The sequence below is a fragment of the Sus scrofa genome, chromosome 12, assembly GCF_000003025.6.
Source record: "Sus scrofa isolate TJ Tabasco breed Duroc chromosome 12, Sscrofa11.1, whole genome shotgun sequence".
NCBI classification, from domain to species: Eukaryota; Metazoa; Chordata; class Mammalia; order Artiodactyla; family Suidae; genus Sus; species Sus scrofa.
Genome location: NC_010454.4, coordinates 17,124,206 through 17,147,991, shown reverse-complemented (window position 1 = coordinate 17,147,991; position 23,786 = coordinate 17,124,206). Strand labels below are relative to the sequence as shown.

At 51.6% G+C, this 23,786-nt stretch overlaps 1 protein-coding gene across 26 annotated transcripts in view; it reads left to right on the top strand.

The window, feature by feature from the left end:
• Nucleotides 1–23,786, top strand: part of MAPT (microtubule associated protein tau) — a 113,225-nt gene that overhangs the window by 63,492 nt on the left and 25,947 nt on the right. For 3 of the 26 annotated variants that reach the window (XM_021066820.1, XM_021066816.1, XM_021066815.1), the window contains exons 3-7: nucleotides 1,833–1,919; nucleotides 4,503–4,589; nucleotides 7,870–7,935; nucleotides 16,936–16,991; nucleotides 21,692–21,824. In XM_021066820.1, the coding sequence (XP_020922479.1) occupies nucleotides 1,833–1,919; nucleotides 4,503–4,589; nucleotides 7,870–7,935; nucleotides 16,936–16,991; nucleotides 21,692–21,824 (429 nt within the window). Of the gene's footprint in view, nucleotides 1–1,832; nucleotides 1,920–4,502; nucleotides 4,590–7,869; nucleotides 7,936–13,704; nucleotides 14,011–16,935; nucleotides 16,992–20,464; nucleotides 20,663–21,691; nucleotides 21,825–23,685; nucleotides 23,740–23,786 lie in introns of all 26 variants that reach the window. The other 23 variants (XM_021066819.1, XM_021066821.1, XM_021066818.1 and 20 more) reach the window with 16 other exon arrangements.

Below are 23,786 nucleotides of genomic sequence, written 5' to 3'. Positions count from 1 at the left end.
CAATATCCGTGAGGATGCAGGTTCGATTCCTGGCCTCACTCAGTGGGTTAAGGCTGTGGCGTAGGTTGCAGATGCAGCTCAGATCCCACATTGGTGTGGCTGTGGTGTAGGCTGGCAGCTGCAGCTCCAATTAGACCCCTAGCCTGGGAACTTCCATATGCTGCAGGTGTGGCCATAAAATGGGGAAAAAAGTATAGGGAAAAAGTGGTTTTTACCATTCTTATTTTTTGAAGAAGGAGCTAAATTCAATTTGTAAAGTAAGAACAAGTTTACCAACTTTAAGTTGCTCACCTCTTTGTCACTGCTGTGACAGGAAAGTGTTTAAAGATAGTTTAAGCAGACTTACCCAAAGAACAAACTTGCCAAGAATGCAAGTGAGACCTAAGAGATTTTCATAGTTCTCATCAAATTTGTTCTTGTTACTAAGGATTTAGTAGGACTTGTTTTTATATGGGGGGTGAAAGGTGTGACTTGGCAGAAGGTGTCACTTTACAAGCAACATTTTTGATAAGTGACAGAGACTCTTGAATAATGGCAAGAAACCACATGTAAAATAGTAAAACAAAGAGCATCTCAGTGGATGCTAAACGTTGGAATAAGACGAACTAGAGCCAAAGAGAGCTGCAAAGTGGGTGCAAGTTGCCACTGATAAAGCAGTGCACCCTCATGAATTAAAAGGTGTTAATGAGTTAACTTGTTAGACCTTCCAGGTAAGACATTCAGAAGAGGCTTTTTCCTCCTTCCAGCCCTCCCTCCCAGAATTTAACAAGGATGGTGCAGATGATGACAGCTGCAGGCTGGGGAGAGATTAGGGGAGCAGGTGTTAGGGGGCAAGGGCTTGAGGCACCATCAGGCCTGTAGGCTCCTGTGCTCTGACAGTCAAGGCTGAGCAGTGATAACAAGACCTGGCGGACAAGTCTGCATGGTGCTTCCTCACCACCTGTCCAAAGCCAGCTTGAGGCAGTTGGCAGACTTTTGCAAGCTCCAGGACAGGAAGTTTGTTTAGAATCAGCCCTTTTTTGGCTGGATGGGTGTGGCCAGGGCTGGGTGTCCAGGGACGGCATTCTAGCGGAGGGTGCAAGGGGTCTGATCACGAAGTGTGCATACCACTTGCCTTTTCTCGCCTCGGGCTTCTGCTTCGTGCAGAACCAGCTCCCTGACCTCTGCCTCCAAGGCTGCCCCCACCCCAGGTGGAGTGGCTTTTGCCGAGTCCATCAGAGCTTCCTCGGCTTTGGATTCTGAAAGGACAGTTTTCTTGTAAGTAACGAAGGCTGACATTTCAGGTGTAACTCAAGGCTTGTTGGGTGGTACTCGGAGACACAACCCAATGTCCAGTTAGAAGCATGTACTATGTCTGCCCTGAGCTAGTTCCTTTACAGAGGAAGGAGTTGGATCGTTGAGTGTTTCCCCAGGTGTCTAACTATCATTCATTAATGGCAGTGATCTCCCATGAACTTCTCCAGTGAGCAGAGACAAAGCCCCAAGTTTACTCGTGGCTGAGCTTTTTGGTTTCTGCCGCCCATTTGTCAACATAAGAGCCTTTGTCTCAATTGGAGCCACAAGCTCATTAAAAGACAGTTTCTCCTCTCACCCCAGAACAGCTACATCATGTGCCTCTTTGACTGATGACCCTGCTGTGGGGGCCCAGTTATGTTGGGGTGGGGGTGGGATTTGTCCCCTTTGTGGCTTTATCACACAGCCACATTCCATCCATCCAGGTTCCACACTGGGTGATCTCAGCTCCAAAAGACATGGTTCCCGAGTTCCTCTGAGGTCTAAAGTGGGGGTGGAGAGAAGCAGCCATTCTGAGGGGCTCCTTGTGTATGTTCCAGAATCTCCCCTGCAGACCCCGGCTGATGATGGATCTGAGGAACCAGGCTCTGAAACCTCTGATGCTAAGAGCACACCGACGGCAGAAGGTGGGGTCTCCCTCCTCTCATTGCTTTATTCAAGCAGCTCCTTCCATGCTCCAGCCTGCGCTTAGCCACGCTTTGAGCGCACACGTGCCACCCTTCCTGGCTGCCTTTGCTGCTGCCTCTCCCTCTGGCTGAGAGAGATGCTCGCTGAGTGCTTTGCCGGATGAGGCTCAGGCCCCGAATCATGCTCTGTTTTGATCCCTTGCTTGCTAGTGCCAGGTAGGGGCAGCTTCATCATGTGTGAGCTTTGAGGCAGCTGCACCTGAACAGGGTGGAATCTGTGGCAAAGCAGGGCCTACCCACAGCTCCACAAAGCCTCTGCTCTGTGTCCATCGTCCTCCTCAAATGCCTGGAGAAGCCCCCACCCACTTAACTCTTCTTTCATGAGCCACCAGGTCCTGAAGCAGCCATTTGGCTGAGGAAAGAGGCAGGTCGGTGCATTATCTCCAAGCTCACACTTTGGGACTGTTCTTGTTTTAGTTCTTGTGCTTGGCCTGGGCCTCTGGACCTTGGCCATGGTGTTAGTTCCAGCCCTTCTTCTAACCTGTCCTCTGTGGAACTTGGTGCCTAGGTTATTGTAAAACTCTTCATGTATTTCCCGTAGTGTTCCTTGGTCCTGATTTTTGAATGACTTCTCTTGGTTCCAATCCATATCAGTCCAGACTGTGTTTGGTCGCAGATAATGGAAAACCCAACTAACTGTGACATATATGTGAACAGGTTTATTTGTCTCACATAAGGAAATGTCCGGACTTGGGCAGCAGTTTCCCAGTGCTATCAGTGCTCTTCTGTCTTTATCTTGTGGCATCCTTAATGGCTGGATTGTTGCTTTATGGTTACAAGATGGCTGCTGCACCTCCAGGCATCATTTCTACATTCAAAACACGAAGAAAGAAGCCAAGCCAACTGGTCAAAGGGGCCTTGAAACCAAACATGTTCCCTTTTTATTAGTAAAGCCAGAGTTTTCTGCAGGCCCCACCTGACCGACTCCATTTATGTCTCATCAGCCGGAATTGGGTTTCGTGGCCACCTCTGGCTGTAAAGGAGTCTGGGACATTGAGCATTTTGCTTTTCATTCTCTTTAGTAGGAGAAATCAAGGGAGAAGGACATTGACAATGGCTTTTGAGTAACCAGTCTTCAGTGTTTGCTTCTCCATCTCTCCAATCTTTCGAAGGTTCTATTTTTAGCACGTCTCCAGGCCCTGTCCATGACTTTGATGAGAACCTGGCCCCATTATCTACCCAGGCGTCCACCTTTAGGTGAATTCACAAAGTGGCTGTCAAGTGCCTGCCAACTGCTTGGCATAAGGGCGCATCCATGGAGGATACAGTGGATGTGGCCCTTCCCCACTTTGCCCTGCCCACCCCCGACCTCTGAGGTTCTTAACCAAGTGAAGAGACTATCAGACCAGATTCTCTTTGCTCTCCTTCTTAAAGCCAATGATGACGCAAGACCTAGCCTGCTGATCTTGTTAGGACCGTTTTTCAAGTTGCTTACCTCCCTGAGACAGTCTGGAAGCACTAATGCCAGATTTTATGCCAACCTTCCAAATCAACAGTATTCTGGAAGAATCTACCAGCCAGGCTTTGCTGTAGTCTGGATCCAGTACATATGTGGGTCCCAAGAGCATCAGCTCTCACTCCACAGGGAGTGGTAGGGGTCTGCTGAGCTCTGCCAGGCTGTTCCCAAGACAACTGTTAATGAAATGGACTCCATTTGACTGACCTGACTCAGGCTCCTGGCAAGCTTTCAAAGCTGAAAACTCCTTACGTTTGCCCAGAACGGCCTGGGAGTGTGCCAGGGCCCTGTTCGGGAAGGAATGCCAATTCGGAAGTGTTCACCTTGATGAGAGACCGACAGCAACTCCTGAGGATGGATCTTTACCTCCAGCCTCTCCCCTCAAGTTGGATCCATCTGTGGGCCTTGTCAAGCACCTGACTCCAGACAGGGCTGGGCTGTTCAACGACACCGGGGTGGGGTGGGGGGGGTCTGTACTTTTTAACCACGGGTCATGGGCTTCGGCAGACAGAGGGATTAGAACTGGAAGACAATGTGGAGGTCACCTGGCAGTGGTCCTCCCATTTTGCAGATGAGGAAACTGAGGCCTGAAGAGGACACAGGATTTTCCCAAAGCCAGCCTCCCAGCAGAACCATAGACTCCAGCCTGAACCCCAGAGCTCCCGTACTGCCTTAGTCCCAGTCCCACTCTCCTGTTTTACACCACCGTGAGGGTCAACCGTCTGTGGCCAGTCATCTGACTTTCAACATTTCTTCCTTAAAAACACTTGTGACCCTGGCATTCCTTTTCCATGCAGTGTTTACAGGCGGGCTGCCCTGGCTTTCCTGGCAGATGGCCTGGGGTCTCACGAGTGGGTGCCACTCAAACAGAATATTATTGTGCTACCTGGGCAGATGTCAGGCAGGAGCGCGGCTCTGGGCCCTGCTTCATCGGGCTGGCTCTTTTGCATGTGGCTGAGTCCCCCCCCACCTCCCCATCCCTGCATCTTTGTATCCCCAAAGAGCAAAGGTGAGGGGCATGGCCCGGCTCATCCCGGCCCCCTAAGGTGACTCTTGGTGGTTTCCAGACGTGACGGCGCCCTTAGTGGATGAGGGAGCCCCCGGCGAACAGGCTGCCGCTCAGCCCCCCACGGAGATCCCAGAAGGAACCACAGGTGAGGGTGACTCCCAGGGCTGGATGCCCTGCTCACCTTCTGGAGGATGGATGCACGTGGGGGGTTGCACCCATCTCCAAGTGAGGTAGGGATGTGGGTGGACGCCAGCTTCTGGGAATCTTGGGTTGTTCTGAGCTTGATGCCCTGTTGCTTCTGTGGCTGCCCACCAGCCTCCCAGAGGAGAGAGGACCTTTTGGATTCCTCCTGGCTGTTCCTCCCCGTGACTCAGTCAGCTCCAGAGAGTTCTCCAAGGCAGGCTGGTGGCAGGTCTTGCCTTCGCCCCCGAGGTCAGTCCACCTTCCTTCTGGGACTCTGCCCAGCGACAGGGTCACTTCCTAGGGGGTAAACAGCTCCTGATAGGATGCAGCGGCGTCCAGATGGCTGACCCATACCTTTGGAAGATCGTAATTGGACAGCCCCTGAGGAACTCAGCCATGTAACCCAGCACCTGTTTTAACACTATCTTCAAACCTATCAGCATCCAGTAGACATGACAAGACTGTCTGGTCAACACAGATGATGAGGAGTAGCCCAGACAGGGAACTGACCAGGAATAGCACTGGAGTCGGGACCACCAGAGTCACTCGGGAGCTGCCTAGGCCCTGAGGAAGCAGGAGGTGCAGCCGGGAGACCTGACTGTCGTTTCCGCACGTCCCCTGCACTGGGCTTACGCGAGGACTCCAGCTGCTGGCTTGATGATTTGAAGGGTGCTCAGCAAGAAATGCAGAAGAGTTCTGGACGGCGTTTCCCCAGCCATGGAGCGCAGAGGCCATGTCCACCGCAGGAGTTTTCTTTTCTCCCCAAAGATGGAGCTTACGGCAGCCTTTTCCCAGGGACGTGTGTGCTGAGAACGCCCAGGCAGGGCTGAGAAACTACTACATCCAAGGATTTTCTGCTTTGCAAGGTGCTCTTCTGAGATGGGTGGAGGGGGGTGTTCTAGAAGCTACATCCTTGACAGCAAAGGTCTTTGAAGGCCGTGGAACAAACGACTCATGAGATGAGATCACGGGTGACTTGGCTTTTGTCTCCTGTTGTCCCTTCAGACTCTCTCGGTGGAGAAATTCTTCCCTGCCTGGGAGGAAACCTCCAACCAACCCTTGACTTTCGATCACTCCTCAGTAATCAAAAGCATTTTAACCTCCAGTCACAAAATCTAGTCTGCAAACGCTGATTAGGATGTCCAGTCCCGTGTAACAGTCAAAGCTGCGGCCCTTCCTCTGGGACTGGCGAGGGGGTGAGGACCGGGCAGGGCCAGGAAAGTTCTTACTGCATCAGCATTGCTGTGAGCTGACTCCACACAGTCTGCAGGTGTTTAAAGTTGATGCTTTCCCTAGGGGGACCTTTTTTGAATCCTTCCAGATGCCCCCCCCCCATACATCATCCGCCCAGAAGTCCCTCACTCTGAAGAGAGAGGCCATATAGAATTGTGATGGCCCTGACATAGTCACACACCCTCTCTCTCCTTTGGCTTCTCTGAGCGTCTCATTTGCTGGGATCAGGGGGCACCAGAGATGTCAGCAGCATCAGTTTCTGATGTGCGCGAGGACCAGGATAGCGCAACACTGTGTCGGCACGAGAAGGCAAAGGGCTTCCCAGTGCCATGGCAGTTACATCATCCGGCATGCCTCCTGGAGTTCTCTGTCACCTGGACGCTGTGTCATTCAGCTGGACTTGCTGTCACTCGGAGCCTTTCTTCTGTAACCTTCTCAGAAACTCAAACCAAATCTCTTCTTGGAGCTGTGCTTCCCAGACAGTCATCTCTTGCCAAGTGACATGGAACTGTCACCATTAGACCTCCTAGACCACACAGTGTCACCTGCATGGGATCCAGTGGTGTTCACGCCTATGAACTGGCAGTGAGGGAGCTGCCTGAACCCACTGCTGGCCCCTTACCCCTCGCCACAACTGCCCTGGGCCGCCAGTGGGCTGGGTGTTTACAAGGCCCTCATGCATCTGTCCAGCCACCCGGGGAGTCTTTCTTTTGCTTCCTCCACGTTCTCCACATGGACCCGTGTGGCAAGAGGTGGCAACTTGGCATTTCTAGTTTAGGTGGAGAGACCATCTCAGGTCTAGGGGAAAAGACGCTTGACCCAGCCAGCAACTGGTGGGCACTTCTCGGGGTGGTGGCCCTCTCTGTCACTGTCCATCAGGGCATATTGGCTCTTCTGGGGTCATGGGGTCACTGCATGTCAGTGTGTGGCCTGTTTGCCTTAGAGGCTCTTTCTTCTGGACAGTTGTAGCCATTGTCTTGCAGCCATATCCTGATTTTTTTTTTTTCCTTTTTAGGGCCACACCTGCGGCATATGAAGTTCCCAGGCTAGGGGTTGAATCGGAGCTATAGCCACAGCCACAGCAACATAGGATCTGAGCCACATCTGTGACCTACACCACAGCTCAAGGCAACACCAATCCCTGACCCATTGAACAAGGCCAGGGATGGAACCCGCAACCTGATGGTTCCTAGTTGGATTTGTTTTTGCTGGGCCACAACGGGAACTCCCCATGTCTTGATGTTTTTCGTGATGCATAAATTTGTGTTGTATGAAAACTTATTGATTGTGGTACCATTGTTGATGTGATCGAGAGCTTTTTCTCAGCCTTTTTTGTCTGGGATGAACCTAAGCAGCAGCCTAAGACACCCCGAAAGCTGCTCACTGACACTGCTGACCTCCAGGCAGCACCTATTCTGAACCTGAGGTTAAAAGGGTTTGCCCAATAGTTGGAGGAAAGAAACTGAACCACGTGGGGGTAACTATGGTACAGCCGGCTCTTTGCTGAACACATTCGCACAATTTTGTATGACCCCTCACCCTTCTCCTCCAGGATGAGCTAGTACCCTCACCTCAGGGTTCTAGAGTTGGAGACAAAGGCTCAGCGAGGATAAGTAATGGTGGCACCTGGGTGCGACCCCCAGCCAGACTCCCCAGCCTGCGCCTAATCCTTCCCTCACCTTCTGCCCCCTGGGAGCGCTGGCTGGGGCTCTGCTCCCACGCAGTGGCCGATCAGCGAATCGCTTCTCCAACCTCTCCCGTCCTGTACAGACCTTTGTTGGGTGCAGTCCTGAGGACTCTGGGCCTGCTGTGGAGGTCTTCCCTGCTAGATTGTGTCACCTGTAAGGTGTGTGGGTGTGTTTAGTGAACTGTTTTCATCGACATCCCCAGCAGTCACATTTGCAAAGAGCCAGAGGTGTAGTGCCTTGGTGATGGTAAGGTGTACCTGTCCTGAAAGTTTTCTAACTGTCTTTGCTTTTATATTCTTCATTTGCTGACACATAAACCAGCTGAAGAAGCAGGCATCGGAGACACCCCCAACCTGGAAGACCAAGCTGCTGGACATGTGACCCAAGGTCAGTGGGCTAGGCTGCCTACCATGCCAACTTAGGGGTCGGGTGAGGGAGATGGAAACCGTCAATGGACTCCACCCTGAAAGGAGAATTTGGACCTGGGACTTAATTCACGGGCCCAGACCTTTAGCGGTTGGTTTTTATTGAAGATGGGGTATGCAGATATAGAAAGAGTGCTTGCTCTTTTAGCCACTTCTGAGTCATTCCCAAGGTGTTTAGTGTTCTGAAAGAAGCTGCCCTTGCTCAGCCTGGGGAGGTGAGAATCAGTGACCAGTAGAAATGCAGGAGTTTCCACTGTGGCCCAACAGGATCCACACGGTCTCTGCCAGGACGCAGGTTCGATCCCCGGCCGGCACAGTGGGCTAAAGGATTTGGCATTGCTATAGCTGCGTATAGGTCACAGCTGTGGCTTAGATCTGATCCCTGGCCCATGAATTCCATATGCTGCAGGGCAGCCAAAAAAAAAAAAAAAAAAAAAAACCCAGAAATGCAAATATGTATGATGAATGATTCCCCCTGTAGGCTGCCCTCTGGCCTATCCTGGGAGCAAAGCTTCGCCCATTTTTGTCCACCCAGCTATTTCTTTTCAACTTTCTTTTGTGCAACCTTCAAATCTTGTTATGATTTCTTCTCAGGGACCAAAACCTCTTTGTTCAAGAAAAGCAACTTTGTGTAATCACTGGGCACAAGTGTTTTAAGAACTTAATTTTTTAAATCCTAGAGATTCTTTATCTTAGGAAATAGAGACCTGTGATACAACCTGGTTGGGTTTGTTTTCTATCATTTGCTGCATAAATGAACTTGAGAATCTATTGTATAATGTAGAAGCTTCTAGATTGTAAGAGAGTGGAGAAGATGCTGTTCGTTTTTTTTTTTAGGGCCGCACCCACGCATATGGAGGTTCCCAGGCTAGGGGTCGAATTGGAGCTACAGCTGCCAGCCTACACCACAACCACAGCAACACACGATCCAAGCCGCGTCTGCAACCTATGCCATGGCTCATGGCAACACCAGATCTTTTTCCCACCAAGCGAGGCCAGGGATCAAACCTGCAACCTCATGGTTCCTAGTCAGATTCGTTTCCGCTGCACCACGACGGGAACTCCAAGATACTGTACTTTAATTCCAGAAATCAATTTGGTGTTTGTTCAACATTTAGTGCTACCACTGAGGCCATCTGGCTTTAGGAAGACTCTGGGCCCTGAAGAAATATCTCTTGAAGGTTTTTTTTTTTTCAATTCAAATTCAATTTAATGCCATATTTTATCTGGCAACCCTACTAGGAAGCCATCCCTTGAGGGTATTTTGAAGCCTAAATACACATTTCTGCTCCCCAGGACTCCCTGCCCCATAGTGGGCTAATGTTTCTCATTGCACAGGGCACAGAAAGGTGTGTTTTTGTTCTTGGGCTTACAAAGGGCTTCAAAAAATATTAGAAAGGACAATCATTATAAAGGGAACCTCAGTCTGTGTGTTAAATAACTAGAATCCTGCTTCCTGTTTCCCATCCAAGTAGTAACCAGGCCCGACCCTGCCTAGATCAGACAAGATCAGGTGCGTTCAGGGTGTTATGGCTGTAGACACTCCTGCTTCTTTTCTTTTTTTTTAAATTTTTTGCCTTTCTAGGGCCGCTCCCGCAGCATATGGAGGTTCCCAGGATAGGGGTCGAATTGGAGCTGTAGCCACCGGCCTACACCAGAACCACAGCAATGCGAGATCTGAGCCGCATCTGTGACCTACGCCACAGTTCACGGCAATGCCAGATCCTTAACCCACTGAGCAAGGCCAGGAATCGAACCCGAAACCTCATGGTTCCTAGTCGGATTCATTAACCACTGCACCACGATGGGAACTCCAACACTCCTGTTTCTTTTAAGTCACGATTTTCAGCTTTTAGGTAAAATTAGATGTTTTATAACCTCTGGAAATGATTACCTCTTTCCACAAAAAGAAGTGAATCTGAGTTTTTCGACAAACTTATTGCAGGCTCTGTCTCCATGCCCCTAAAACACATGCCATACACCAAAAATTTCAGGCAACTTTGCTAAGAACTTAATTTTGTGCTAACTGAATTTTTAATTTTCCTGACACTGGCTTAGAATCATGTAGAGGTAAAGATGAACACTAAGTAATATATGCAATGGAAAATTGGCACCAAATCTCAGAAAGCACAGAGATTTTTTTTTTTTTTTTTTTTTTGCCATTTCTTGGGCCGCTCCCGCGGCATATGGAGGTTCCCAGGCTAGGGGTTTAATCGGAGCTATAGCCACTGGCCTACGCCAGAGCCACAGCAACGTGGGATCCGAGCCATGTCTGTGACCTACACCACAGCTCATGGCAACGCCCAGATCCTTAACCCACTGAGCAAGGCCAGGGATCGAACCCGCAACCTCATGGTTCCTAGTCGGATTCGTTAACCACTGAGCCATGACAGGAACTCCCACACAGAGATTTCTACCTCTGTTCCCAAGGCCAATATTTAACGTCTTGATTGGGGCTGCTGATCCAAACGGCCAGGCCCAGCCCACTCCAGTGGAACCTTGTGAAAGGTGATTCATAAACACATTCTATCTGCCGCAGGTCTGCAGTCTCTTTTGTTCTAAAACAAGCAGATTTAGGCAGAGCTGCGTACACCAAAGCACAGAGATTAGGTCTCTTCTTGCTTTCCTGCTGCAGAAGGAAAACCTCTAGCAGCCTATGTCCAGGAGGCACTAAGACAAAACAGATGTTTCAGGATGGAGCTGCAGTGGGCTGAGCGTGAGATGTGGGAAGCCCCTACCCACCTTAGCTTCACTCACGCCCGGGCTGGATCTTCCTTGAGTGTCACCAGGACCAGACCTCCTGAGGAGGCTGAGGGGCACAGTGTAGCTGCACTCCTGAGGACATTGAAATGTGTTTGCCCAGATATTATTTACCTGGGACCCTACCCTGGTGATGGCTATGTTTTAATATTTACTAAGCACTTTGCAGTATTCAGGGAGCTGAATAGAATATTCTCCTGGCCTGGCTCCTTCCTCCAGCGGCATAATAGCATCATGTCAGGTTCCCCACCCTCTCAAACAGACACACACACACTCATACACACAGTACAGTCACATTTTGATAACTTCTCAAGGTATGTTCACTGTTATGTTTGGGCCTTTGCCTCTTCTTTAATGAGGGTCTTTTAAAGTCTTGCAGTATGGAGTTCCCCTCGTGGCTCAGCAGAAACGAATCTAATAACCACAAGGATGCAGGTTCAATCCCTGGCTTCGCTCAGTGGGTTAAGGATCTGGTGTTGCTGTGGCTGTGGTGTAGGCTGGTGGCTACAGCTCCGATTGGACCCCTAGCCTGGGAACCTCCATATGCCATGGGTGCGGCCCTAAAAAGACAAAAATAAAAAATAAAGTCTTGCCATATATCAGAGTGCAGTGACAGCCCCCATCGAGAGCAATATCTAGAAAGCTCTGGGAGGAAAGCTTTTTCGGAAGGTTCTGAAGAACTACCTGCCTGTCAGAGGGGTGTAAGGACTGTTGAGCAGTTGGTTGAGAAGTCGTGGCTCTGAGGCACCTGCTCAGGCTGCCTCTTGCCAAGCTTGTTTCCTGCATCTCTGGTGTTTGGGCTGTTCTTCCGAGACTGAGAAAGCGCCTCAGCGAGGTGCCTCAGAGAGGAAGGCAGAAAGCAGCATGTTTTCCTGAAACGCCTTCATTTTTTGATCCCCAGCCGTGTGGCAGACTCTGTGGCCATTCTAGGAACATGAGATGAGTGAGACTGTGAGCTCGAGGCCCCGGCACAGGGATGGGAGGTGAGGGGGCCCGGGCCTCTCGGTCGGGGGCCAGGGGACAACTACACAGACTCCGACTGGGTTGGGGCGAGAGGGACCAGCACGTGTTACCCTTGTGTGTGGACACCTGCGTTCTCCCACCTCCCTCCTCCCCCCTCATCCAGTCTCTTTCTCTTCCAAGCCCCCGAATCTTTTGGGGTTTCAGGCTTTGTTTAGAGAGGAGCTGTGGAGTTGTCCTCTGGAACTTGGTAGGATATTCGAAGGGTTGGGAGTTTTAAAAAATGCAGGACGTTTATTAGGAGAACCAAAGGGCCTAAGTCGCCTGTGCTTGATTCACAGTCAGATATTTCAGGAGGAATTCTCATGAATGTACATGAATGAAGCAGAAAATGTAAAGTGTCCTTCCACCGCCGGGTTGGCACACAGCACGTTGCGTGATGGGGCGAAGCTGCGGACCCCGTGGGTCAGCTACATCTTTGTTGTGCAGAGCCCTGTACTGCCACGGCGGCTGCCTCACCTTCTGCAGAAGGAGGTCCATAATCCACGGCCTGGATAAACCTGAGCCATGTTCTGTTTATAGGGGTCAGATGACTGGTCTGTTAGTAAAGTCTCTGATGAGGATACATTTTGGGTTTTCCAAATCTGCCAGGCTGGGTTTGTAGGCACCTGCAGGTTTCATTCAGCAGAAAAGAGGAAGCGAGAGAGAGTAAGAAGGAAGGAGATTCTCAGTGCACTCTGGCCACATCCCAGCTCAAGCCGCAGTCTTCAGGAGGCTCACATCCCTGGAGAAGAGGGCACACTTGTGTGGCTAGAGGAGTAAGGACGAAGCAGCCCAGGGTACGTGGCGTGCTCAGAGCTCAACCAGACCCACCATAGGCAGAGGGATAATGCCAGCCCAAGACGGGGCCTTGGAGGTCACTGGGTCCGAGCTCCCCCCTTTTATAGATGAGAAAACTGAGGCCCCAAGTGGGAGGTGCTCACCCAGGGTCACCTAGCAAGTTGGTGGCCAATAGACCAAGACAGCTTTCATGCTGAGCAAAGAAAAGCAACAAGGATGAGCCCAGAGCCTGGGCTCCTTTTTCTTGGGTAGGTGGGCTTGAGATGCCATTTAAATGTACTTTTCTTCTTTCAAAAGTGTGTTCCCTCTCTTAAACACGTAACACGCTCATGCTAACCTTTTGCCACCGCTGCCTCTTCAAACCCAGAGGAGGGGAGCGTTCCAGGCCAACAGAGGGAAGCACCTGAGAGGCCCCAGGCCGATGAGCTTAGCCCTCAGGTCCAGACTGGACACGGCCAAGAAGCTTCTGGGGTCTCCAAGCTGCCTCTGGGGGAGAAGCAGCCAGAAGCAGCCGTCTTGGCGATCTCCCGCCTTTCCCAGCTTCATCTCAGCCAACCGCCTCCTCCACCAGGAGGCCCTCAGGAGCCCCACCCGGAGTGGGGACCAAAACCAGGGGAGCGGGCCCAGGAGGGTCTGGCCTTTCTGAAGCCCATCTCCCCTGAATATCTCCAGATGGAGCCTGAGAGTGCCAAGGTTGTCCAGGAAAGCTTCCCCAGGGAGCCGGGGCACCGTGGAGGTGAGGCCATGGACCCGGGGACCCCGGGTCTGACCGGCCAGCACGTTTCCAACATGCCCAGGGCTCCCATCCTGCCTGAAGGCCCCCGAGAGGCCACATATCAGCCTCTGGGGACAGAACCTGAGGACACAGAGGGCAGCCGCCATGGCTCTGAGCTGCTGGAGCACCAGCTTTTGGGAGCCGTGACCCAGGAGGGGCTCCCTCTGAAGGGGAAGCGGGGCAAAGAGAGGCTGGGGAGCCAGGAGGTGGATGAAGACCGAGACATTGATGAGTCCTCGCCCCAGGACTCGCCTCCCTCCCTCGTCTCCCCAGGTCTGCAGAGCCCCCCAGACCAAGGCGGGCCACCCCCGCAGGCAGTTTCCAGAGAAGCCCCTGGCATCTCCAGTTTCCCAGCTGAGGGTGCCATCCCCCTCCCTGTCGATTTCCTCTTCAAAGCTTCCGCAGAGACCCAGGTCTCAGAGCCCGATGGGCCCGGCGAGGGGCCCCCAGCGGAAAGGCATGATGGGCCCCCCGAGTTCATGTTCCACGTGGAAATCAAAGCCAATGTGCAGAAGGACCAGGGGCATCCACAGGTGGATTTGGAGGGGGCTGCACTTCCCGGGGCCCCAGGAGAGGAACGAGAGCCCCTGGGCCCCTCTGAGGGCGAGGACACAAAAAAGACTGACCTTCTAGAAGCATCTGAAAAGCAGCCTGCAGCTGGTCTGCCGGGGAAGCCCGTCAGCCGGGTTCCTCAGCTCAAAGGTCTGTGTCTTGAGCTCCTTTGCTCCTGTCTGGCGACCTCCTATGCCACCCAGGCTGCAGGCACTGCCACTGAGCTTCGGCCCCTCCTCGGCTCCTGCCACGCTTCCAGAGCCCCCACCCCCACCCCAGGACAGCCACTAAATTGGCCACCTAAGCCTCTGCTCACCTTCCCAGCCTCCTCCTGCCCTCCAGGCTCTGGTTGCTCCTCTCACGCTTGCCCGCCAGTTTGCATGTCACCAACACCCCACCTGGTGCTTCTGTCCCGTTCACTTCTCTGGCGTCTTGGTTTATGGACAAGGGTCCACCAGCCCACCGGAGGTTGGGGAGCTGCACTCTGCAGAGAGGACAGCAGCTGCTCCCACTTTGGGGGGCTTGTTATTTGCCTCAGATTCACTATCTGAGACCCTCCCAACCCTCCCAAGTGGGCATAATTAGCCCCGATATGCAGACGAGGAAACTGAGGCTCCGAGAGGTAGAGTACCTTGCTGAAGGTCACTGAGTACTAGGTCAGTAGAGCCAGGTTCAGAATCTAGGTAGATGTGCTTTGAGAGGCACTTCCCTGTACACCACAGTGCCCACCACAAGTCCTAAGTCTGCCCTCCAAGCCCAGAGACTCGGAGGGCACCTGCCCATCTTTTGCTGCTCGTCACTGGTGGCAGGCGACACACACAAGCATTTGGAGGCGGGCCAGAGCCACCTGAGCCTTTGGCTCAGCTGAGCATCTGGCCCACCAACCCCCACCCCCAGCCCACCCTGCCTTGTGGCAGGAGAGACAGTGAGTAGAAACAGAATCTTCCTTGTCCAAAGCACCTCCGTCTCCCTCAGCAGAACCTGGGCAGTCCCTGTGCAGGGGTCTCAGCCTGGTCACCTCTTGGGCCCTGGAAAGCATGACAGGAACAGCCCTTCAGGAGCTGAAGAGGTGGCAGGGGAGGCTCCCAAGTATCAAGGCCTCAGTGTCCTGTCAAAGAGAGGGGTCAGTTTACATATCCCAGAGGAGGCCTCATAGCCACTAGTTGGATGCATTCAAACATTTAGCTCCTGTAACATTTTAGAATTATTTTCAGAGCCCCCAGAAATTCATGCCCCCCAGAAAATTTAACTTTCAACAGAAGACATCTGTTAAACGTTGGTTAGATTCTACTTGTCACAAAAACTGAAATGTTATGAAGGAACCTGTATTTAAAATTTAAGACAGAAAAAAAAGTCCTATTTTAAAATATCCTAAATTCCAAAATAATGTAACTGTGATTTGACAGATTACAAGTGTTTCCTGAAATGCCATTTTATTGAATACTGGTCCACTGGATGTTGATAGGTATGTCCAGGGATAAAAAAAGAGTTCCATGGTCCGTTAATTTGGAAAAAAGGTGAAGCAAAGTTAAACAGGGTGTGCTGCATCAGGATTCATCACAGCCGTTGCTATTCAAATGTACTTTATGACCCTCTGAGAAGGAAACACAGTATGCATTTCCGACTGACCTAGAGATGCTTTTGTACCATCAATGATGATGGTTACTGGGCAAAGGAGGTGAACCAGGTCCACCTGGGGCTTTTACTGAAATACAGGTTCCTGGGCCCCACCTTAGGCTTACTGTCTCAGGGTGTATTTTAGGAATCTGTATTTTAGGAATCTTTCCCAATCATTCCGCTGCAAAATAAAGTCTGAAAACCTCTGGGCTATGGGAGTTCCTGTCGTGGCTCAGTGGTTAATGAATCCCACTAGGAACCATGAGGTTGCGAGTTTGATCCCTGACCTTGCTCAGTGGGTTAAGGATCCGGCGTTGCTGTGAGCTGTGGTATAGGTCGCAGACTCGGCTCGGATCTGGCATCACTATTGCTGTGGTGTAGGCCAGTGGCTACAGCTCTGATTAGACCCCTAGCCTAGGAACCTCCATATGCCAAGGGAGTGGCCCTAGAAAAGGCAAAAAGACACACACACACACACACACACACACACACACACACACAAAAGAAAAAGAAAACCTCTGGGCTAGATCATCAGCCTTGGTCACTCTAGAAATCTGGTGTCCAGTAACCAGTGAGATTCTGCAAGCAGCCCCATTGTCCTTGGGGCAGGGGAAATATGATATCAAAGTCAAAGACAAAAAACCTATCTCTTTTCAATAACGAACAACAGCAGAAGGAAAGAGTGAGTTAGAGGAGATGCTGGTAGACAAGACGATTAGTTTGTCCAAGGAGTGTGGCTTTCCATACACAAAAATGTCAATGGTTTGGTCCTAAAATCCAGAGGTTATCTCTAGGATGTTTGATGGTAACTAGTTTGCAGCTCATTTGGGGAAATGGCAATCATTAGTCACCTTAGCAGGGCATGTAAGTGATGAGAAGACCCTTTAGGGTTGGGGGTGGGGTGGGCTTGTCAGAGAGCCAGCTGGGGCTGGTCATTAGTGAGGGGAAGGCTCTGGGAAAACAGCCCACTCCCCCTGGCCCTTGGGTGGCCGTCCGAGCAGGGGGTCCTGCAGGGGACCGGAACCTGGCTGCGCTGCCCCATCCACGGCCCTGGGGCTTCCTAATGTTCCTCCTTGGAGTGGGGTTGGCCCCCAACTGGGGGATCCTAACCCCTGCAGAGACAGGGAGGGAGCCTGTGAGAGGTGGGCCTGTGCTGTCTGCCTTCCCTGACCGCCTCTGTGTCAACATGTGCCGGGAACAACTCCCTCCGCTTCCCCTCTGCATGACCCCGCCCTCGGCCAGCCTGTGTCCCCTCTTGTCAGGGTGCTCCAAGCAATGACCCCAGAGTGCCGTGTTGATACTAACCACGAGAGACCTAACGGATTTGAGGGGAAAGAAAATCAACTGGGTTTCCACTGGCCCAGCTGTACAGAACCCAACAAATCAGCTTCACTGCATCCACTTTCCATGAACTATTCTAATGGCTGTAACATACATTCTCGTTTTATATTTTATCAGCTCGCATGGTCAGTAAAGGCAAAGACGGCACTGGACCCGATGACAAAAAAACTAAGGTAAGCTGACAAAACCATGAAACCTCTCTGCCACCATCAAGTTTATCAAGAAGCAGTGCCTTGTATCTGAATTAATCTTTACATAGAACATGTGGGGAGCATTTGTCACTGAAGTACAACTGTCATTCAAAGTGCTTTGTGTTTTTGGAGTTCCTGTCATGGCGCAGTGGTTAACGAATCCGACTAGGAACCATGAGGTTGCGGGTTCGATCCCTGGCCTTGCTCAGTGGGTTAAGGATCTAGCATTGCCGTGAGCTGTGGTGTAGGTTGCAGACGCAGCTTGGATCCTGTGTTACTGTGGCTCTGGTGTAGGCTGGCAGCTACAGCTCTGATTCGACCCCTAGCCTGGGAACCTCCATATGCCACAGGAGCGGCCCAAGAAACAGCAAAAAGACAAAAAAAAAAAAAAAAAAAAAAAAAAGATGCTTTGTGTTTTTATGCAAACTTAAAATTCCAGCATTTATCCATTGATACTTATGCCCAGGAAGGGCAGTCAGCAGATTAATGAATTAATTAATGTTCCTAATTACAGTTGCATTAGCATAGTTTAAATCAAGGCATTCAGTGGAGTTCCCGTTGTGGCACGGCAGAAACCAATCCGACTAGGAACCATGAGGTTGCGGGTTCGATCCCTGGCCTCACTCAGTGGGTTAAGGATCTGGTGTTGCCAGGAGCTGTGGTGTAGGTCGAAGACATGGCTTGGATCCTGTGTTGCTGTGGCTGTGGTGTAGGCCGGCAGCTGTAGCTCCAGTTCGACCCCTAGCCTGGGAATGTCCATAGGCTGGGGGTGGGGCCCTAAAAAGCAAAAAAAATTAATTAATTAAGGCATTCATGGTAAATGAAGGTATATTTGAATTTTCTGCAATAAAGTTTGAATTTTACACGCTTTATACTTCCCACCACAGGTCTAGGCTGGCAAATATGTATCTATATATACACATGCACACAGGTATATTTAAGCACTGTCTAGAAAATACTGTTTACTTAATGAGGCTGAGGGAGTGTTGAGCAGGCAAGGGATCTCCAACCTTAGGCAGAAGCTAAAGCCCTAAAAGATAGGACCTGGAAGGCAGGCCGAGGAGGAGACATGAAGGAGGGTTGGTGAGATGAGGTGAGAAAAGGCAGTCTGAGGAGTGGAAACAGCAGAAGCACGGGATTCTGAAGAGACAAGCAGGCTCTGAGAAGACCGGCTTGGTTGCTGCTGAGCTCGGAGGTGGGTGATGACCCAGGCTGGAGGAAGGAAGCCTGACACACACCCTACATGCTGGAAATGTGGGCCGTGGTGCTGCAGATGCTGTCCTAAAATCCTGCCAGCTGGTCCTCAGAACCCCCCCCCCACACAGAAACAGAAAATGAAGCATCCTGCTCTCCACCAAAACTAACCCAAAGCCATGCCGTGCTTCTCATGCTCCCTTTCAGCTGCACCTTACTCTCCTCAATAACTGTGCATCTTGGAAGAAGCTCCCGTAATTGCATGAGAGTGTTTTTCCAGAAAAATCTCTTCCTGGAGGAAGACCTGTTTTCCTTCATGACACCTAAGATGCCCCATATCAATGCTGCCTGAAATGCCTGGGTCTTAATCAGTCCTGGAGGCCTGATGGAGTCCCCAGATGCAGAATGAGGCTCTAAGACTTTGGTCACGTGTGTTGAGGGTCACTCCCTGAAGGGCCTGCCCATAGAGGAAGTCCGGGGCGGCCATCACAGGACCCTAGCAGGACAGCTGAGGGTCTTTCAGGGACCAGGGAGGCAGCAATGGCTGCTTGCCAATCAGGATGCCCAGTTCTGAGAATTCTGGCCTTATGCATCCCGTTCATTCATCCACTTGTAAGGTGTCCCTGCCCTGGAGGGGGTACTCATAGCCTCACAGCAAGGGGTCAGATTGCTCAGGAACCTTGGCCACTTGGCTGGGTAGGGAGCACTGCCACTGGGGGACCTTCTGCAACTGGGGAAGGAGGGGTTGCCCCTACCCACGCTGAGCTTTTCTTGTCAGCAGTCCCAGGGCCTCAGTCTGCATCCCTCCCCTCACACCTGTGCTCCATCCCTCCTCCTCCCCAAGGCTGGCTGCAGAGAGGCCCTCAGCCACCTCTGAGTGAGTCCGGGAAGGGAGGGGCGATGAAGAAACAAACCAGAGAAGCCCAATGAAGTCTCTGATCAGGACCCTGCTCTGTAGCTCTGACTCTCTCCCTGGAACACCTCTGGACTTGGCCTCTCAGTTTTATTCCTGAAGGTGCAGGCACTCCCCCTCCCAGACCCTTCTCCACCACCAGGACTACAAGTCCTGGTCAAAGACCCCCCCCCAGAGAGGAGTTCCCGTCGTGGCGCAGTGGTTAACGAATCCGACTAGGAACCATGAGGTTGCGGGTTCGATCCCTGCCCTTGCTCAGTGGGTTAACGATCCGGCATTGCCGTGAGCTGTGGTATAGGTTGCAGTCGTGGCTCAGATCCTGCGTTGCTATGGCTCTGGCGTAGGCCGGTGGCCACAGCTCCGATTAGACCCCTAGCCTGGGAACTTCCATATGCCGCGGGAGCGGCCCAAGAAATAGCAAAAAAAGACAAAAAAAAAAAAAAAAAAAAAGGACCCCCCCCACCCCAGAGGTACTCAGGACAGAGCACGGGTGCTACCACCATCCATCACGTGCGCTCATCTCTGTGAGGTGGTGCGGCTCACAGACACCTGTCCCATTGGCTGCCACCCTCCCCAGACCATTTCTTCAGGTGGATCGTGTCCACTGGCCAGATTAAGATTCACCAGACAGTGCTTAGTTTTGAGACTTTAATCAGAAAGCATGAGTGTGTGCCTGTGTGTGTGTGTGTGTGTGTGTGTGTGTGTGTGTGTGTGTGCGTGTGTGTGATCTAAGCAATGTCAGGAAGGATCTTCCAAGACCTGAGGCAGGCACAGTCTTGATTTTAGCAAGGACAATTCTCTCGGGGGTGGAAGGGGGCCAGCAGTGAGCGGGCCAGCATGAGCTCCCCACCTGGAATTAAGCAGAATGTGGGGCACTTCTGATCCATGACACATTGGAGGTGTTTTCTTGAGAAAAACATCCCGAGCGTCATGTACTTTGGGCCGTCTCCATCGACTCTGTGGGTGCGAGACACCTTTCAACCAGCGGCCTCCCAAGTGGGGGGCCTGAGTGGCTCTAGGGAGCTGGAGGAAGAACACACTAGGACCTCTCTCCACTTTCCACCTCTTTTTAAAGTGCTGTCATCTCTCATTTGTGTAACGTACACCATCTGTTAGCATCATAGAGTGTGTGTCAGCTGACGAAAAACAAATACGCAAATGCACGGTCACTTTCTGTTCTTCCTGATGAGAGGAACCGATAAGGGTACGTGGTCCAAACAGTCTGGAGATCACGGCTTTAAATCACTGCCTGCCTTATTTGTTTTTAGTTACTGTCTGTCCTTTTTCAGTTTGTTCTTTTCCCCATGTGCTGACTTTTATTTTGATTTTATTTATGTTTATGTTTAAGACATCCACACCTTCCTCCGCTAAAACCCTGAAAAATAGGCCTTGCCTTAGCCCCAAACGCCCCACTCCTGGTAGCTCAGACCCTTTGATCAAACCCTCCAGCCCTGCCGTGTGCCCAGAGCCATCTTCCTCTCCTAAACGCGTCTCTTCTGTCACACCCCGAACTGGCGGTTCTGGAGCAAAGGAGATGAAAGTCAAGGTAAGGAAACCACTTTTGGGAAGAACCAGGCTGCTCTCCTGTGGTTTTCAAATGTATGCTTTCCTAGCCACAAAGACCTTTCTTTGGATACATTCTTACCTAGAAGGTTCGTGTAGTTAAAATTCTGGTTGAAAGGGGACGAGGAGGCACAGCGCCATCTTCTGGGCACCCCTCAACCCCTCTTAGCAGCATCCCGAGGCACCGGAGGGGTCCCTGGTTTGAAAAATCACCGCTCTGTTGGGGGTCCTGACTTTGGTAATGGGAGTGCTTCCTGACTGCCCTCCTTTGGGTTGGACAGCATCCCTCTGCAGCCACGCCTCTCCCACTGGGTCACTCCTTCCTGAACCATCTTGTGGTCCTTGGTTAATGTCAGTTTCTTTTTTGAGTTTGTGTATGTGTCAAGGTCACCAGACCCCACACCTGCCCCCCGGTCAGCTGACCGTGCTTGTGCACCTGTGCTCCACCTTCGGCCCATGTGCTCATCGAAGCTGGTGTTCTTAGCCAAGGGCTCTTAGCGCTCCTAAGGGGTTACTGACCCCTTAAAGGCGCATTTGGAAGAGAACAGAAGATTAGGACCAAGCTCGGTTAGCAACCTCAGTCAGGTTCAGTTGTGCCTCCGAAACTAACCACCACCAGTCAGATAAATCCCTCAGGGGAGTCAGAGGGTGCTGCCCACACAGGGAGGGTCTGCAGATCTGCCCGCCGACACTGGGCGGGTGATGAACTTGATCATCACTGTAACCTCTGCTGACTTTTTATTCAGTACATTCGCTCAGCCTGTGCAGGTAACTCCTGTGCACTGTTCCTCCAGGAGGAAACGGCAGTCAGGGCACCTGGTGGCCGGTGTGGATTTGTGTGCCCAGCAAACCCTTGTGATTGCAGAGGGCATTTGCTGCATCTGGCTGACACAGGGTCACCCCATCTTAGCCTCGTTTTGAGTCGAGGTGGTAGAATGGGGCTGGCACTGACGCTGGGTGGCAGGAACCTTTCCCAATGGTAAAAACCACTCTACCGTGCTTCGGTTTACAGGGGGCGGATGGTAAACCTGGAAGCAAGATCGCCACACCCCGGGGAGCCGCCCCTCCAGGCCAGAAAGGCCCGGCCAATGCCACCCGGATTCCAGCAAAAACCACGCCCTCCCCGAAGACCCCGCCGGGCTCTGGTAAGAAGGGTGTTCTCTGGCATCCGAGTCAGGGGAAGAGCTGGCTGTAGACGATTCTACCTCTGGAGGCTCTCATGGTTAATCCCTGGTCGCTGAACGTCACCTGTGGTTTACTAAGCACCGAACTTTTGTTTTCTAATTCTTTTGATTTTCGGAGCTAGATATCGAATCCTTCCTTCCTTCCTTCCTTCCTTCCTTCCTTCCTTCCTTCCTTCCTTCCTTCCTTCTTTCTTTCTTTTCTTTCTTTCTTTCTTTCTTTCTTTCTTTCTTTCTCTTTCTCTCTTTCTCTCTTTCTTTCTTGCCACCCATGGCATATGGAGTTCCTGGGCCATGGATCAGATCCAAGCCACAGTTGCGACCCACACTGCTGTGGCAACACCAGATCCTTTAAACCACTGTGCTGGGCTGGGGATTGAACCTGTATCCTGGTGCTGCAGAGATGCTACCAATCCTGTTGTGCCAAAGTGGGAACTCCTGAATCCCCACTTTTTACCTTGAGGAAATCAAGGCTCTGAAAGTTTGTGTAACTAAGTCTAAGAGCACTTTGAACCTGAGGAAAATGCAGCCACAAGACTAATAACTGATGGGAAAAGGCCTTCACTGAGCTTCTCCAACCCCTATCCAGGAGAGATGAGAGGTGTTTCAGCCCCTAGATGAGGCCTAGGTCACTAGGGGTGACCTCACACAGGGTGCAGCCCCTGCTCACTTGCTGGGATGTTAGGGCTGTCTGAGGGTCTTTGCTGAGCAGTCTCACTGCGCCTGTTCCCCTGGCTGCTGTGAATAAAACCTACACGTCTTTGAGGCAAGGCTTCAAGTGAGCCATTTTGCTTCTACTGGGGACATCCAGGCTGAGCGCCCCTGTCCCACTGCCCCGGTGACTGTCCCAGCCAACTGGGTTTAGACCATGCGTGACGCGGGAAGTGTCTGGCCTGCATTGGCTCTGGGGCAGTGCCCAGGGGCCTGCGGGTCTTGTGTGGGCTGTGTGTGGGCCTGAGCTGGTGCCACCCTGCCTCTGCTGCTCCTTGACCCTGGGGTGGCTGCTCGAAGCCCTTGTCTGCTGCGTGTCTTTGCCATGGTGTTTCGTGAGTTTGCTGTAGAGTGGGCCCTGCATGCTCGGCCACTCATTAAGACCCATCAGTTGGTTTTCTCCCCTGGTGTTTTCCCTCATGTATAGAATACATATGACACAGGGGTAACTCACAGGGGGATGACTGGATTTTACATATGAGTCTGATCCTGCTCTTTTTCACTCATACAACTGGAGTCCTAACAAGAGACAAGAAACATGTTTCTCCAGGGAGTTCCCGTCGTGGCGCAGTGGTTAACGAATCCGACTAGGAACCATGAGGTCGCGGGTTCGGTCCCTGCCCTTGCTCAGTGGGTTAACGATCCGGCGTTGCCGTGAGCTGTGGTGTAGGTCGCAGACGCGGTTCGGATCCCGCGTTGCTGTGGCTCTGGCGTAGGCCGGTGGCTACAGCTCCGATTCAACCCCTAGCCTGAGAACCTCCATATGCCACGGAAGCGGCCCAAGAGATAGCAACAACAACAACAACAAAAGACAAAAAGACAAAAAAATAAATAAATAAAATAAAAAAAAAATTAAAAAAAAAAAAAAAAAAAAAAAGAAACATGTTTCTCTGTAAATCTTACCTGCTCTTGGGGGGATGGGTCTCACCTGTAGGCCCCTTGGCCTTGTTTCCTGCCAGACCCCAGATAGGGCCCCAGGTCCCTGAACCCAACTGCACCTCTTCTCTGTGGATGACCCCCCGGAGCAGGGTGGGGTGCCTGCTGCGTGAAGAGCTCATTAAGACCTGTTTAAGCTTGATGATAACAAGGCCTTCTGTGGATTTTTCTTTTTAAGTGACCAAGCAAGTGCAGAAAAAACCACCCCCTGCAGGGGCAATAACTGAGAGAGGTAATTCTGAGCCTGCTTCGCCCAGGGGGGCTCACCCCTTTTTGCTC